The sequence below is a fragment of the Bemisia tabaci genome, chromosome 1 (assembly GCF_918797505.1).
Source record: "Bemisia tabaci chromosome 1, PGI_BMITA_v3".
Lineage (NCBI taxonomy): Eukaryota > Metazoa > Arthropoda > Insecta > Hemiptera > Aleyrodidae > Bemisia > Bemisia tabaci.
In genome coordinates this window covers 2819136-2836902 of record NC_092793.1, presented here as the reverse complement: position 1 = coordinate 2836902, position 17767 = coordinate 2819136, and the positions used below count along the sequence as shown (strand labels likewise).

Genomic DNA, 17767 nt, shown 5'->3' with positions numbered 1-17767 from the left:
AATAAATTATGGCATGGCTATAATTCGCAGCTGACACAATACACAAGCCACAATACACAATACACAACATACAATAGCCTATGCAGCTGTGTGTCTTGCAATACACAATATACTATAGCCTGTGAAGCTTTCATACAACTAATGGTACACAAAAAACTGTGAGCTAAAAGTTACTTATGTTAGGGCTTTCAAAATTTGAAACCAGGGAAGGCGTGAGTTTTAATTTTAGGAGGAAAACTCATTGTCCCAACGTTCTGCTCCAAAACAGAAACTTATATACGCTTTGCTTCCAATTTGTGACTGCTACAGCTAAATTGCAGACAGTAACTAGCTTCCTGTAATGTTCATTTATCTTGTTTTTGTCTAGAAAAGGTGTGAATGAGTCAGTTAAGCTGGTCACATAATTATGTTTCGATGGGTTAAGCTTTTAGATTAGAAACAAAAAATAAGATCCGTCAAAACGCCAAGTTCTGCTCAGAGTTATTAATGATTCAAACCAGTGATAATGTTGGTACCTAGTGAGATTAGATAACGATTCGCCCTTAAATCAGTGAGGTGAATTTCATCTGAAGAGCAATATTCGCATCGGCTAGCATGAAAAAAGTGCTATGAAATATGTGTGCGATGATTTTGAAAAATCTCAGTAATTAATTTACAATCAGTTTTATAGGATGTCTCAGATATTCGAAATTACCTTCCAAAATTGGATTTGCTTCCAAAATTTGCTGTTCAATCCAAGAATGTTTCCCACTGATAGCCGCTAAATACTGTAAAATTAGTTTTGTGCTCTCTGTTTTACCAGCTCCACTTTCACCACTGGAAAAAAGTTAAAGACATTCGTAAGATATGCACAGAAATAATGGTACCTATAGAATGTGTTATGCAAAATATGCATTCGTAATTACATGCAATTTCACCTTGGACTGTGCTTTAAATTTAAGAGCCTTACAATTGCTGTAAGTTCCAAGTTACAAATTGATGTAATGCTCATCCTTGATTAAATCAAGTAGTGGATGAAAAAATTAAGGAGGAGAGGGGGAAAAGTCCACAGAATTATTGAAAGTTTTCGGACTTCAAAAAAATATTTTAGGGGGGGGGGGGAATTTAAATTTGTTTTTATCAAACAAGGCTCTCTAAAACTCCACCAGTTGTTGCTTTTATTTCTGTTGGTGCTAAAATGGAATTTTATAGTGATGTGATGCCTTCTCCAGAAAACAGAGGCGGATCCAGCAATTTGACAACACTGGATTTCCTCCATTTAAACCTATGCTAAATAATCGATTCTTGACGGAGCACCTTGCCCCTCTAAGAATCGATACATTTCCATGGGTTTAAACGGAGAAAAGACAGTGTTGCCAATTTGCTGGCTCCGCTAATGCCAGAAAACAGGAACCACAGATGGCGCAATGTTCACCACATCAACACTCCACAACATACTTAAAAACAGCACATCGCATCTTTTAAAATAAACCTTCAATTTCGACCAGAGCCACCTATTTTTTTCCCATAAAAACAAAACGCTAATAATGTGGCGATAGAAAACATATTTTTCACATTAAATAATTAAAAATCTTTTAACTATATCAGCTGAAGCGAGGACGAACTAACCTTATAACAATGCATTGATCCTGGCCGAATCGTTTCATATGCGTGTAACTATTATCACCTATGGCAAATATGTGCGGAGGTAATTCGCCAATTTTCCTATCTTTATACAACTTGATTTGTTCTGCCGTGTAGATCGGCAGTATTTGGTATGGGTTAACTGCAACCAGGATTGATCCCGTGTAAGTCTATTGGAAAATAAACAAGTCATGTTATCTCAAATGATAAACAATTGAAACACATTACAAAACAATTAAAAAAATTGATTGAACATTGGGTCAGTGCCAAGAGCCCATTTTTTCTGATTCATTTTTGGAACAATGGAGTGAACTGAGCTACTAGAAATGTTTTCGAATGTTTTCAATCCCTAAATGGCAAAGAAACCCCGTTTTGAACATGCCAAAAAAAGAACCGGTTTGAAACGATATTTTTGGCGGGGGAAACTGCGTTTGCTGATTAGCTGAGCTCAGCTTCAGGCTTTGCCTTGCAGTGGTGTGGCGTGCTTTGCGATATATCGATTGATCTGCCATTTAAACATATGGAGAGGATCGATAAACAGTGTATTCGCAACTAACACCTTAGTAACCGATTCTTTACCATAGTTTCAAATGAGGAAAAATCGATAATCGATCATTCACGCCTCGCCACTGTTGCCTTGCCTTGTCAACTCGATTGTCGGCTTTTGATTAGATTTTTCTCCCATCAGAAAAGCTTTTTTGAACTTATTGATGAACTTTTCGGTTTTTCATGAAAAGTTACATGAAAGGAACTACATTGTAACCCTGGAAAAATTCAGGATGTCTACTAAAACAGGCTGGCCAAAAATCAGTACTTTCACAGTGCATTCTCAAGAAATGCAGTACCTTCTCAACAAAAAAGTTCAGTACTATTTCAGTACCTCCATTTGGCGGAGATCGAAGAATTTCTAAATTTGAATTTCTCGCTCAGATAGCGACAAAAATGACAAGAAATTGGAAAAATTCCGGACCTCCTTGCGGAACTTGCGCACTTTTTCAGTACTTCCGGACCGCCCTTAGAAAATGAGTGCTATTTCCGGACTTTGCGGACTTGTAGTATCTTGGCCATGGTGGAAGCTTTTACTTTCGGGACTTCAGCATTCTACTGTTGACTTACCTACATGGTTGATGTTCAACAACGTGTTGGCAGTTTCGTTTTGCAAACAAGCCGAAGATGGCCGACGTTTGGGAAAGTTGTTTGGCTCATGACGTCACCCGAAGCTCATCATCGACCATGTAGGTAGGTCAACAGCCGAAATTAGGGTGATGACTGTTGCTCCCTTATAATTGTCCATAAGGAACTGTTGAATCCCCGAAAGTAAAAGCTTCCACCTGTCGCCAAGAGGCCAGTGGAGGGTCTCTTGTCTCTGGGACTTGTAGACACGCCGACCTTGTCCCTGCCCGTTTCTTTTAGAGAAAATGGAGGTTAAAGGTGACTTACGTAGATAAGATTTTCATTGTAGCGGATGAGGAGATTACGGAGAATGCCAGCCTCATGGAGGTCCCCGAGCGATATCATGTCCTCGACCCCTTGGACGGAGGTGGCGTGCATGGCTTTGATCCGCCGCTCCGGAGTGAGCCATACCTCCTGAAACACACCAACAAACATAGTAATCACACTTTTTCAACCTCTTTTTCAAAATCTACGCTCCTCTTCGTTCAAGACAACAAATAAACATCATTCCTTGAAGCTTTCTCAGAATTTGTATCCTACAGAAAAGCAAAATCGCCGACATTTTCAAGAATAGGCCGCTGGACAAGGTCTCAAGTATGAGAAAACCTCACCAGTTTTCTCGCCAAAATCTCACGTAGTGAGCAGTTCACGCAACGGCAAGTTTTCAAATCCACTCCTCAACGAGATATTAACACGTCTTCTCAACACAGGTCAAATGGAAGTTCCATTACACGAATGGACTGCATTTTGCAATTTGGAACTATAAATTTCAGCCCGGTTTAAAAACAACTTATGTGCCATTAGTTTCCCTATGCACATAAGTGTTTTTCCAAATGAACCGGAATTTATAGCTCCAAATTGCGAAATGCAGTCCAAATGACGTCATTTGTATTTTGGCCGTTTCTTGTTCAAGTGGTAATTTTCAGACTTCCCGTCGTGTGATTCGTTCTCCATGTAGAATTTTGAGGAGAGCGCGCGTAGCGTTGTGCTTCAATTTATACCTTGTCCAGAGGCTCATTGACGTTGAATCAATGATCAATCAATGATCAATTTCAAAAATAAAGTCTCCAGACTCAGCTTGACTGCAGAATGAAGGAAAAGGGCCGTTGTTGCCGATTTAAAAGGGAAATGCGGCAGTGGCGTGGCGTGGATGATCCATTATCGATATTTCCCCCATTAGAGCTGTGGTAAAGAATCGATTGTTAGGGTGTTCGCTGCAAACACCCTAACAATCGATCCTTTACCGCAGGTTTAAATGGTAGATCAATCCATGTATCGCAAAGCACGCCACGCCACTGAAATGCGGGGAGGTTTTGAGGAAATTCTGAAACTCTGGCGAGTAAATAAAAGTCGAGAGGAGCTGTCTGCTTCTTTGTAGCGAGAGCGATTGAAATACCGGACGGCGTTAGGAATTTGAACTTCGCCAATGCACGAGGAATGTCAAGAAAGCGTGCACCTTTCCGGGTAATCAACTGGCAAATTTGGCGATGACGGTGGATCAGGCACGCACACATGGATGCATTGACGGGGGAAAAGTACCTACATTTGCATACCTCCCGATAAAAAAGGATCACACTTTCGCCAACAGCAACGAGAAAAACTAAGAGACGAAACTTTCGCCCAAGTTTTTTCCATGAACGATTAGCCTTCCTTCAACTGTACAGAAATGAGAAAAAAATAAAGCTCCACTACGCGTTAATTATCTTCATATCAATGGCGCAACTGCAAAAATGCACATCTCAATCGCGCTGTTTCAAAATCTCCGCTCCGCTTTTATTTCTTGAAAAGAGACCAAACCAACATCGTGGTTTAAAATTTTCATTCTTCACTTGGAGAAGAAAAATCACCGAGGTTTTCAAGAAAAAACATTTTAGGGTGGTTTCACGATAACTGGAATAGTTTTGTCGTCGTAACAGACAACACACTGTTCGGTCATACTTTCAGTATAAATGATAATCACTCGAGTATTTTCGCATTGATCTTCAAAGGGTTACGTATTATAACGCTTCCTAATGATTTATTGCTCTAATTCTCAATTAGTATTATGTAAATTCCGAAAATGTGCTGTCTGTTACGCGGTGAAAAGTCAGCCTAACAGACAGCACATTTTGGGCAATTATTTACATATTAAAATTGAAAAGTAGAGCGACACATCTTTGAAAAGCGTTTTAACACGTAACCCTGTGTAGATTAAAGCAAACAAATCCGAGTGATTATCATTACTACTAAAAATCTGATCGAAAAATGTGCCGTGTGTTACGGCGACAAAACTATTCGAGTCATCGTGAAACCATCCTTTACACCATTACGAGAAATTTTCAGGGAGTCACCCTGAAAAGTAACATGAACTCCGGGGCTGTGGGGGTGGTACGAGACTTCGGGATCGCCCTGCACGGTCCGACTGCATAGTGATCATCACGATAAACATTCTGCGACGATAATTGCCTCTCCTCAAGTAGTCGCGCATTGAAAAAACAGGTGCAAATTGAAACTGTGTTACTCGTAGCGCGTACTTGAATGAATCTGAAAGCATCCAGATGAGCATTTACTTAACGGTACCTCTTCTTCCGCGGTCAATCCGCGGCTTCGGAGAAAATCCGGCAAGAGCCAGCGGGAGATTTCCTCGTGCGATAGTTCCAGCCACGGAGTTGACGATGCTTTTCAGTATCCTGCTTTGGCTACGGATGGCGAGCAAAATTTAGAGCCCCTCCTCCAGCCTATTTTTTCCCTTTGCGGAAAATTTTAATTGGCTTGATGACATGGGCATGGCTAGTGCGAGGAAGGAGCCCAGGATATTTTGGTCTTTTATCTCTGCTCGTGGCACATACTCCACTCCGTGGCGCATACTCCAACCGTGGCACATACTCCACTCCGTGGCGCTCCACTGCTGAAAAGTACAGTCGCGAGGATGGGGCGATAGGAGCGACAGAGCAAAGCGCCGACAAAGAATGAGGAGAGGGAGGCAGAGAGGGAGAAACAAAATAGGAGAAGAAGAAACGGAGAAAAATTTTGGAGGAAAAAGAGAGAGGAACAGGGGGACGAGGGTGAAAAGCATTGATATGGGCGCCTCTTTTCATCGAAAATCACCCTCCGGCGTTTTGACGTGAGGTCTCGTGCCTCCCTCCGGAAAGAAGGCGCTCTTTTCGGCGCCTCTTTCTAACAGGAGGCATATTCGGATACAAAATGTGGCCTCAGAGGCTGAATCATTTAAAACATTTAAATTAAACCTCCATTAAAAATGCAGTCGTTTCAGATAATTTATCGTATACTACGCAAAAGAAACGCCTTCATTTAGAAAAGATACTTCCTGGTGCGGCCGCGGAGGCCGAATAGTTGCATCATTTAAAAATCCGATCAACGGTGAGGCAGCATTGCTTAACGAGTAATGCAGTTGCTTCAGATGATTCTTCGGATTCTACACATTAGAAACGCCTTCATTGTGAAAAGATACTTCCTAGTGCGGCCGTGGAGGCCGAATAGTTGCATCATTTAAAAACCCGATCAACGGTGAGGCAGCATTGACAGCGTGTAAAGCGGTTGCGTGGAATATCTCCGTAAAAGTTGCTCAGACAATCTGCTTAGACTCTACTAAGCCCATTTTCTCATAACTTCATTTTTTCTCTCTCTTGGCTAACACAGCAGAGCTGGTCCATTGAAAATAGTCCATAACTTTAGACACAGGCGGTAGTATCGGGATTTTCAATCGAGTTCCTTGAAAAATCTATTAAATTGCATCCATTTAATGGCGTTCGATTAATCGTGTGAATCGATTTTTCTCCTCAAAATCGAAAATTATAATTTTCGCTGCCCGAATGTGCTAAATCGGCACGTGAGCCGATCTTTGGACCCACATTTTAGAAAACTTCCCGGAAATTTTCCTTCGATTTTTTCTAAGGGTGCAAATTTTGAGTGTTCGTGCTTTCCGAGTTTATTAATCGATTTTTTTTCTTTCTAATTTTTTACTTCCAAATAGCCGACGAGGGCTAATCCTTGCGCTCTGGTCCGGTCCCCCTCCGTCCCTACAGCCAGTCCGCGGCCATTATTGTTTGAGACCATCAAACTCGGGTCGCCTGACCGGGAATCGAACTGGGGACCTACCAATCAAAGAGCTAGCGCTACAACCACTACACCATACTGCCGTGCTAAGGAAGAACGCCGTAAGAGCCTCCAGACGTTGCCAAATTTCCTCCGATAAAAACCGAAATTACAGGGAAAATTGTGAATATTTTCCCCCAAAATTTTCAGACAATTTCGTACGCAATTTAATCTAATATATCTGAAAATTTAAAAAAAAAAAAAAAATGTGCTTGAATGTTGTGAAAAATTCATGTTTTATTTGGGGAAATTTGGCAACTCTCGAATGTTCATACGGCGTTCTTCCTTAGCACGGCAGCATAGGAGGCCGACGAAGGGTGCCGAAACGGGCCGATTTTTGTCAGGATTAAATTCAATAAAATCGGACTCTCAAGGAAAATGAAATGGATTGGAATTTTGGATTTTTCGCAAAAAAATCCCCTAGGCTAGGCGGCGAGGCTGAGGCTGAGGCGGGGCGAGGGAGGGGCGAGGCGACTCGGAGGAGCGGAAGCTGAGCTTTGCACGAAGTTGGTTACTAGTTCACTGGCAGAGTCGGAGTCGGTGCGGTCATGGTGCGGCCGCCGCCGCGCCGCGCCGCACCGCGTAGCATCCCAGCCGAGCGGCCAGCGCATACCACTTTCTCCCTCATGAGTAACGAGCCGGCTGCGGACTCTGGTGTCTCGGCCGCGTGGAACTTGACCTTCTTTGACGGACCCGATCCAACCGTAGCTACTCCCGCCGTCATAGCAAACAGAGCCGCAAGTGCAAAAATGAAGTTTTCAGATAATCGGCTCACTGGCATCTGAGCGAAAATCCATTCATTAAATCGATTCCACTTTCTTTAGGAATCCCACCTTACTGATTCGAATATAGATGCTGCATGTGTGAGGAATTCCACGACAGTGAAAAAGAACTCGGCCTCTTTTCGGCTGACTCGGAGACTAGAATGCATGAGTAGAAACTTTGGATGGGGCGAGATGCGTGATACAACTATTTTAACTTCCAAGAAGATAAAATTGCATACCCACAAAATGAAGGAGAACAATGAGAACATGGCGTGAACTCTTTTCGGCTAATGGAGATGTTGCAATGTTGCATGTGTGAGGGATTTGCGATTTGACGATTGATTCTTGCGTAAAAGTTTGCGAGAAACACGATGGTGCCACTGGTTTTCCCTGAAATCAACTCCCAAGCTCAAAAAAAGCTCTCAAAGTTGAGGGCGTAATGGAGGGGAAATCCCACACAATCCTGAGAGTCCACCTCTACATCAAGACGAACTCTCCATGCAAATATAGGGAGCCAATACATTGACAGGGCTGCCACTTTATTTGGGGACTCTAAAAGTGAAAACACGGCAACCCTGCAATGTACTTCCTCCCTATCTTTGCATGGAGAGTTTGTCTTGATGTAGAGGTGAACTCTCAGGATAGCGTGGCCTTCATTACGCCCTCAACTTTGAGCCGCAACTTTGAGAGCGTTTTTTGAGATTGGGAGTTGATTTCAGAGAAAATCAGCGGCACCATCGTGTTTCTCGCAAACCTTTACAAAAGAATCAATAGTCAAATCGCAAATTCCTCACACATGCAACATCTCCATTCCCGGAAAATCGATTTAAAAAATTAGAAAATATTAAGTCTCAAAAGGACTACGTGCAAAACGGGTCATTTGGGGCTCGGGGCGGATACCTTTGAGACTTGCCCTATTCATTCACCTAACAATGCCCCATCTTTTCCCAAAGTTTCAAGCCCCCCAAAAATTTTGGGGAGACGCGGCGGGGGGTCAAAGTTCAAAACCGGCAAAATTTTCGCGAATTTATTACTCGAAAACCAAGAAGTTTTCGTAAACGCGGTTTAAACGAGCGTATTCAGCGTGACGAGAGCTTTCAGAAAATGTATAACATCATAGGGTTTTGTCAACTTCAGCTCAAGTTATCGCCTCCGAAGCGCCGGAACGCTCAAAAGAGACCCCTTATTTTTTCACGTTTGGGCCGATTTAAAAAAAAGCCATTTTTTTAATTTCATGAAAAACTGATATTTTGTTCCTGACTCTCTGTAGCCCCTCTAGCTCTTTACCGCATGCTGGGGAAATGTTTTGGTCGCGAGTTAAGGGCGGAAAGGAGCGAAGGTCGGGAAAATCGGCTATTTTAAACTGCGCGCGCGGCGTTGATCGGAGGGAAAACGTCCCCTCCCACTCATTTCAGTGAATCACACTCCGCTGCCGACTAGAGTCCCTTTATACCCAGAGTTAAGACAACTCGATTATCAGCTGACTGGCAGCCGGCCTTGGCTGGCCATGGAGGCCGAAACGAGTGCACCTAAACGAACGATATTGAGGGATAAGGATCAGGAATCCTGCGATGTCTGTCACACAAAAACAACAACATCAACAAATTGATCAATTAAAACGAAAATTAGATTGGTTTGTGAATAATTTCTTAATCTATTTTCATTTTAGACCGATGGAAATGACAATTTACTCTTGATAAACCACAATTAGGTGATATTTTCATTATTCTTGTTCACATTCGAGGTACCGCCATCTTGGTGCACTCGTTTCGGCCTCCATGAGCGAGAACCAATCAGAATTGGATTTTTTTTTAGGCCACTTTCAGCCCAACCAAAAGTGAGTTGTCTTAACTCTGGGTATAAAGGGACTCTACTGCCGACCTCGCATAGTTGCCACATGGCTCCTGATCCGTCGCCGCGCGCAGTTTAAAATAGCCGATTTTCCCGACCTTCGCTCCTTTCCGCTCTTATAACTCGCGACCAAAACATTTCCCCAGCATGCGGTAAAGAGCTAGAGGGGCTACAGAGAGTCAGGAACAACATATCAGTTTTTCATGAAATTAAAAAAATGGCTTTTTTTTAAATCGGCCCAAACGTGAAAAAATAAGGGGTCTCTTTTGAGCGTTCCGGCGCTTCGGAGGCCATAACTCGAGCTGAAGTTGACAAAACCCTATGATGTTATACATTTTCTGAAAGCTCTCGTCACGCTGAATACGCTCGTTTAAACCGCGTTTACGAAAACTTCTTGGTTTTCGAGTAATAAATTCGCGAAAATTTTGCCGGTTTTGAACTTTGACCCCCCGCCGCGTCTCCCCAAAATTTTTGGGGGGCTTGAAACTTTGGGAAAAGATGGGGCATTGTTAGGTGAATGAATAGGGCAAGTCTCAAAGGTATCCGCCCCGAGCCCCAAATGGCCCGTTTTGCACGTAGTCCTTTGCACTCTTAAACAAAAAAAATTCTGATGAAATTTTCCGGGAAGTTTGCTGAAATGTTGGTCCAGAGAATGACTCACGTGCCGATTTGGCACACTCGGACAGCAAAATTAGAAATTTTCGATTTTGAGGGAAAAATCGATGTACACGATTAATTAAACCCAATAAAATAGATGCGCTCTAATCGACTTATCGGTTAAAAAATCAATTTTTCAAGAAAATCGATGAAGAATCCCCAACACTACCGCTTGAGTCTCAAAATATAGACTATTTCCGATGGACCAGTACTGCCGTGATAACTAAGTCGGAAGTGCAAAAATGAATTTCGAAATGAAAAATCGAGCTTGACGGGCCACATGGTTCCTGAACCTCACAGAAGAGTTTCGAACACTGTTCTCGAAGCCTCTTCCTCTCGGGTGGGACCCCCGCTGACTAACCTCAAGTCCTTCTTTAAGTGGGATTTTCAAGTTTTGGGGGCCCTTAAAAGAAACCTGCCGGAGCCCTCCGAGTCACCCGTCAGAATTTCTGGGGTGCTGATGCTGAAGAACCCTGGCACCCCATCAGCCCTCTTTAAGAGGTCTCTGGCTTAGGTCTGGTTACAGGAAGGGACCGCATTAGTGTGTTTGACTTGGGCAAATCAAATTGAAGTGGACACTGGACACGCCCGTTCGGCTTTGACGAAGCTGCTGGAAGTTCGGAAAGACAAGATCCTGAGCGACTTGGCGCCGCATGGTATCCAACTTGGGATTTTCACTGATGACGGTGACGCGTCGCGCGTCATCAGTGCCACGCCGCACAATATGACCAGTCGACGGGAGAAGTCGGACAAAATTTGGCGACTTGAAAAGCCTATAACTTGGTTTATACAAGAACGTTGAGGTTTTGAAAGTTGTTGGACTGGTTTTCCCGTAAAACTGTGCTGAAGAAACATGCCTAAAATTCAAAATTTGAGGAAATGAACATGAAAATATGGAGTTTGAGTAAAAGTATTATTGATGGAATTTTCTCATGGACTAGCTCGACTGTGCGGCACGCGGATTGACGTGGTAATGCAAGCCGGTAGGCGGTAACACCTGAAAAGAGCGCCAGGGCCCATTATGCTAATGACGGAGCGGCTTCATGGCGGCTTCTCAGCGCTATGACACTTGCCAACGCGGAGACGCAACCAACGTGCAGACGCCTCATTTTTAACCCGAGTCCGTAGACGCCAATTCATTGACAAATTGAGGACGGGAGTACGGCAAAATTCAGCGGCGAAGCGGGAATAATCATCATCAAGTATCGATATTTCTCCATTTGAAGCCATGCTAAAGAATTGATTATTAAGGTGTTCGCACTCCACTGGAAAAAACAAACACATTGAATCTGGAGTCCAGACTCTTGAAAACATTGACAAGAAAAAATACTCTTGATTCAATCAGATTTATGCTTAAATCAAAAGGAAACCCGCTCAAATTAAGAGGCTTGGTCCTTGATTTAAGCAAAAATCCGATTGAATCAAGAGTATTTTTTCTTGTTGATGTTTTTAAGAGTCTCAACTCTAGATCCAATGTGCTTTTTTTTTTCAGTGCGTTTATCGATCCTTTTCCGTAGGTTTATATGACAGATTTATCGATATAACCGCAAAGCACGCCACGCCACTGGCATAATTTCGATAATTTTTGAGCCAAAAATGGGAGTTCTGAGGAATTTTCGCAATTTACTCGACTTTCAGGGAACCCATTAGAACACCAACCTCCTATGAAAACTTTTAAATTTCTGGTAATTAGAGAAAAGGTTCCGGGTTAACAAATCATGAGAATAAAATGTCCCCATCATTCAGTTGCTCCTAGAGAACGTCTGACTCGAAGTTAAGGTTTTTGAGTGAAATTTTGATGTGTTGACGTTTAGTATTTTTCGTAGGCTTTTACTTAAGTCAGTAGTCACATGGCGTTTAAATCCCGTTAAATATAAATCTAGTTTGTGTGCATGCTCTAAATGAACGAGCCATTTCACGATGATCGAATTTGGTCAAAATGTATTCACGGTGGATACTTCCTTTTGAAACACCCTGTATATGGACGTAGGTGGCCCTTCTCCTATATTTTCCTTCCTAATATATGCCAAAAAACGGCTCAAATCTGTTTATAAGTGATTCACAGTTCAAAAACCGAGAGAGGCTCGACCCTCCAAGTGACCCTCCAAGTTCCCCTCCAAAGGGTGAGTTCAACCCCCCCCCCCCCATTTTCTGCACACAGACTAACAAGGGGAACTTACGGACCTGCCGCCTCCGATTGGGCTGAATTTTTTTTTACAGACTCTATGGACCAATTCTAGAGGTCAATTTGAGCCGTTTTCCCGAATGCGCAATAGGAAGGGCGTAAAAAATTCCCAAAAGTTGCGTTTTCGGCGTGTGATTTGGTCGTGCGGCGCGTGGCAACACTGAAGCAGCCTCTAGTACCGCTTTATCGGCCTGAAGGTTTCAGCGGAGTCCGGAGCCCTACTGCACACGTACTGGTTCCATGATAGTGATGTCCCGGGTTCGATCCTCGACTTTTATTTTCCGCATGATCACGTAACATTTTATTTTTAATTCTTCATCCGCATTTATAAATCAAGCAGTTCCGATCACTATCCCCCCCTCCCTCATTTTACGTACATTTTCCCCCGATATTTATTCACATTGGCCACATATAATCGTATGAAACTTCATTGATATAAATTAATGAATTAAAAAGCAAAAGAAAACCTTATTTGTTACTACATTATCTTCAAATGTTTTCCTGGAAAAATATGTAATGTGTAAATAAATCGAAGAGCAACCCCAAACCCATGTGCATGCAAGGGTCACCAAGAAACACATTATTTTAGCCCTTTGCTTTTTAATTCATTAATTTATATCAATGAAGTTTCATACGATTATATGTGGCCAATGTGAATAAATATCGGGGGAAAATGTACGTAAAATGAGGGAGGGGGGGATAGTGATCGGAACTGCTTGATTTATAAATGCGGATGAAGAATTAAAAATAAAATGTTACGTGATCATGCGGAAAATAAAAAGTCGAGGATCGAACCCGGGACATCACTATCATGGAACCAGTACGTGTGCAGTAGGGCTCCGGACTCCGCTGAAACCTTCAGGCCGATAAAGCGGTACTAGAGGCTGCTTCAGTGTTGCCACGCGCCGCACGACCAAATCACACGCCGAAAACGCAACTTTTGGGAATTTTTTACGCCCTTCCTATTGCGCATTCGGGAAAACGGCTCAAATTGACCTCTAGAATTGGTCCATAGAGTCTGTAAAAAAAAATTCAGCCCAATCGGAGGCGGCAGGTCCGTAAGTTCCCCTTGTAAGCCTTTAAACCCAAAAATCTTACACCAAGCCCTGCTTAATATAGTAAATGCTACCAGGATTCTGATTAACGCCGCATCGTCTCTTTTCCTCTGCAGTGCGCAAGTACTAAATACGGTGAAACTGACCACACTTTTTGGTTCCGAGTACTGAATTCCGCGCATGAAAATAGCTTAAACTATCATGAACTATAAATCTGACAAAAAGTAGGATCATATTAACGAGCAAGAAAAAAAAATCCTGAGGAAAACTTAGAGCCTTTAGGGAGAACCGCGATGCGGTGTGTGGGAAAACATGGTTTACTTTTCTATCCTTTCGTTAAAGTCTCCACGGACGTGATAGATGCGCACCGTTTTCCATACTTACGATCCACTGACAGTGGCGATTTTTCGAAGTTTGCAACACTGGACATTGGCCCCATTTAAGGTATCGATATTTATCGATTATTTGTAATATAATTAAATGGTGGAAAAGCATTGTTGCCAATTCGCGAGAATCTCCACCATCTATATACCGAAAGCTTCGTCGGTATATTCAAAGCTTCATTACTTGTACTGACGTATATTCGAACCACCGGTGGTCAGCTGGACAAAGGTGCGGCTGTATTACAATTCAACAGCCTAGAGATCTATCTCATACACCAGAAAGAAATATTGCAAACAGTTCAATGGTGGTTAGGGTTGAATTTTTGACCGATTCTAGTTACTAAGATCCTATGCAAGATGGTGATCCAAGGTTAAACGCCCGCAGTCTGGCCGTGTTCTGTGGGTCAAAATAAGACTTTTCCCTTCTCCAGTTTTTTCTCCAAAATTGCTTTTCAATAGGGCTATAGTTATGGCTTTTTCAAATCTTTGACCCCCCCCCCCCCCCCCCCCGACCTCAGTTTTAACTGAGATTTTGATTTTTCTAATGTCACTGATGGATTCAGCGTATCAAATTCATGAGATACGATGCATTACTGTTGCCAAAATGCAGGAAAAGTTAGTTCTTCCCAGAGCTTAGGGGCTACAGCCCCGTTAAAAAGCGTTTAGGTAACAATATCAGAGAAGAGAAAAAAAAGTCATATTTTGAGCCATAAAGCACACTCCTGCGGTCCGTGAGTTTAACCTTGAGTCACCCTGTATTAAATTACAATGTGCGGTTTGGCGAGTTAATCGTCTTGTTTCCGCAATTACACCCGCTCCGGAAACGAGCTAAGGAAAATATATTTCTGCGAGGCGAATTGGGGGGGCTTTCTTTTGGGTGAAAACGACAACGTGGGAAAAGAAAGAGGAGAAAAGAAGGTGAAAGAGGCCGAGGATGATCCTGCATCGGAATGAAAAACCCAAATTAGTCGTGCTCATTAGGCGCTTGGCCTTGTATTTACTCGAGTTGCTTGTGGCACGAGCCTCGACTTGAACGCGTTGGCGCACCAAGAAAAACGGCAGATTAAGCGGTATTTTACGACGATTTCAAATGAAGAGATGTGCTGATTTTTAAGCACCATCTGGCAACTAGAGGAGAATATTTCTCCATTTAAATGTGCCCACGAATATTCTGACCGCCATCATCCAGCAGCAGCCGCGTAGAGGATCATCCTGCAAGATGGTTCTTCAGCGGGCCGATTATTGAAATTGATCGACAAAGCTATAGACAAAGGAGACAAAAGAGGTATGGAGAGATTCTATTGGTGGAAGCGGGTGGTTGCAATGGACAAAGGAGGTAGGTAATAGACTAACTAACGGCAACTCACGAGAAACGCGACAGTTAGTCTATCATTTTCTCCCTTTGTCGATAGGAACCACCCATATCAACCGATAGAATCGCTCCATACTTCCTATGTCTTCTTTGTCTATAGCTTTGTCCATCAATTTCAATAATCAGTCCGTAGGAGCTCATGGCGCTTAAACCAAGTGCATTTAACGGTGCCCCTTTTTTTCAGGGTATGCGTGTCTCTTGAATCCCATTTCCGGTCACATATGTACTCCGGAGGATCCCCTGGAAATCATACCCTTCAGAAGCAAGGTAATCGCTGCTGCTGAGAGGAACCGTCTCATTTTCATAGATTCGTTACGATTCTTGTTTTGATCATATCAAAAGTTCCAACATAGAAATTGACTACATTTTGCAATTGGATCGGTTACTGTTGGACGAGCGTAGACTAAAAACTCATAAGCTGTAGCGTCCTGCGTGAACAACGAAAGCCAGGGCTCATAATTTTTTCGACATACACCCGTCTAACTGAAACCGATTCAATTCTTAGGAACTTACATTCTAGGCCCATTTTAGGCATGTTACTACGCAGACAATTGCTGCTGCTTCTTATTTTTCTATCTTTCCTTGCGACTCTTCTCCATCTTCCCCCTCGTTTTTCTTTTCCCCCCCTTCCTTCCTACTTCCTATTTCCTTTGCGTCTTCTTTCTTCTTTTCCGTCTTATTTTTCTTCTCCTTCGTCTTCCTCTTACTCATTTTCTTCTTCTTCCTCTCTTTTTCGTTCTTATTCCTCTTCAAGGGAAGGGAACAATCAGGATAATCTGAATAACGGCGAGGTATCCCACTTAGACCAAGAAAATGCTGTGGAAAAAATTTTGAATTTACTCCCATATATTCTATGCAAATAGAGGCTTTTACGGACGAGCTAAAAATAGTAGTTCCTTATTGCAAGATTTTGCAATATGTCGTGTCCAAATGATATTAACATGTTAGATACAGAACAACTAAACGTATAATAGTTATTTATCTTTACGTGAAAGCAGATTTTATACATAGTTGACGTTGACCGTGGGAAATCATTGGTTGTGAATGAACGCGAGCAAGCCAACGGTTAATCCTCGCAAATAGGAGCAAAAAAATTCAGGTTAATTAACGCGCTCTCAAATGTTTGTTTATTTTATCTGTTGAAAAAAGAAAAAATTATGTGTACCTGACCCCGAACAAACCGAATTTCCTGCCTTTTGTATGAGCACGAAAAAAATAACAGCTCTCACACGACTCTCACTTGGGCCGTATTGAGCAGAAAGGACCCAAGTCACATCGGCTCCCCCCAAATTTCATCGGATACTTTACTTTTTTCAGGGAGAACGATACAGTAGATTCTTCTGGAACTTTCAGGGAATTTTCTCTGTGATGCGCAGCAAATTCCCTCAAAGTTCCTGAAAAACCTGCACGACTATTCTCTTGTAGAGACGTAAATAGTTGTTGGATGAAATTTGGCGATGACTGATGTGACTTTGTTCATTTTTCGCTCAACGCGGTCCACCTCAAACACTCTCACGGATTGGAATTTGTAGCTTAGCAAAAATTCCCCAGTCACAGATGAGCAAAAAACTGAATACTCCTCCAGGTAAAGGAAAATCTGAAACGGATTCAAGTTGAAGACACTGCGCCTTGATGTCAAGAATTCTTGATCGGGCTCACTCCCTGATTTTCCCTGATTTCTTCGAGTTCATTACCTGATGGAAAACCAAATTTTTCTCCCAATTCCTCGAAATTTTTTAGGGGAAAACTATGTAACACTCCGGAGTTCTAGATATGAATACAGATTTTGCTCATCTCTCAGCGGATTCTTTGACGCCCATTCAAATTTTCGAATTACGAAAGCGTTCCTGATGTTTATATTCTTTGGCCCATGAAAGCTTCTCCATTATTCTGATGATTTGAAGATCCAAATACGTCATCCAAGCGGTAGAAGAGACTCGTCCCTTTTCCAAAAATATTTCATTCCCTGAGCCCTGACGATCCCGGTTTTTTCCGGTCCTGTGCACCATTCATTTGCCATAGAACGAGATAAAACAACAATATCTTACTATGCACCGAGAGAGTGGACGGAAGGGAAGCGGGCGGGAGAAGGGCTAGTGAAAAGAGTAAATAAATAAGAAGAGCCGAGAAGAAATCGATGAAGAGGAAGGTTAGATCCTTAATCCGCAAAACCAGGATAAGCCTCAGTTCTCCGCATTGTTTTACAAACAACGAGCGTTTATCAGAAACAAGCATCAATTTCGTTGCCCCTCTGACGTAAGGACGTATCTCAATGTCCACGCGAGCCCTGTTTTGCTTATAGTTCCATGCTTTCTGGGGCTCATGCAGAAATATAGGTGCGCCTTCACGCCAGAGGAGCGACGATTTGTCAAAGCAGCCAACGGGAACTGAATAATAGCCCAAATTCGAGATGATTACGCGATTACAAGAGTACTCCGATGTCTTTCTTCATCATTTAGAGGATGGAAGGAAAGACCGTCTTTCATCACACTTTTCCTCCGAGACAGGTTAACGGGTGGAGAGTGTAGACGCACTCTCATTTTCAACCTGCTGATTTGCAGGCCCAAAAAGAACTATATACTATGTACCTTCACCGAGAAAAACGGGAT

At 42.6% G+C, this 17767-nt stretch overlaps 1 protein-coding gene across 1 annotated transcript in view; it reads right to left on the bottom strand.

Annotated features, from left to right (window-relative positions):
• The window catches only part of ck (unconventional myosin-VIIa ck), a 94781-nt gene that overhangs the window by 31552 nt on the left and 45462 nt on the right, over positions 1-17767 (bottom strand). The window contains exons 3-5 of the mRNA XM_072301140.1: positions 3064-3210; positions 1609-1793; positions 695-816 (exon numbers count right to left, since the gene is read on the bottom strand). Of these exons, the coding sequence (XP_072157241.1) occupies positions 695-816; positions 1609-1793; positions 3064-3210 (454 nt within the window). The remainder of the gene's footprint in view (positions 1-694; positions 817-1608; positions 1794-3063; positions 3211-17767) is intronic.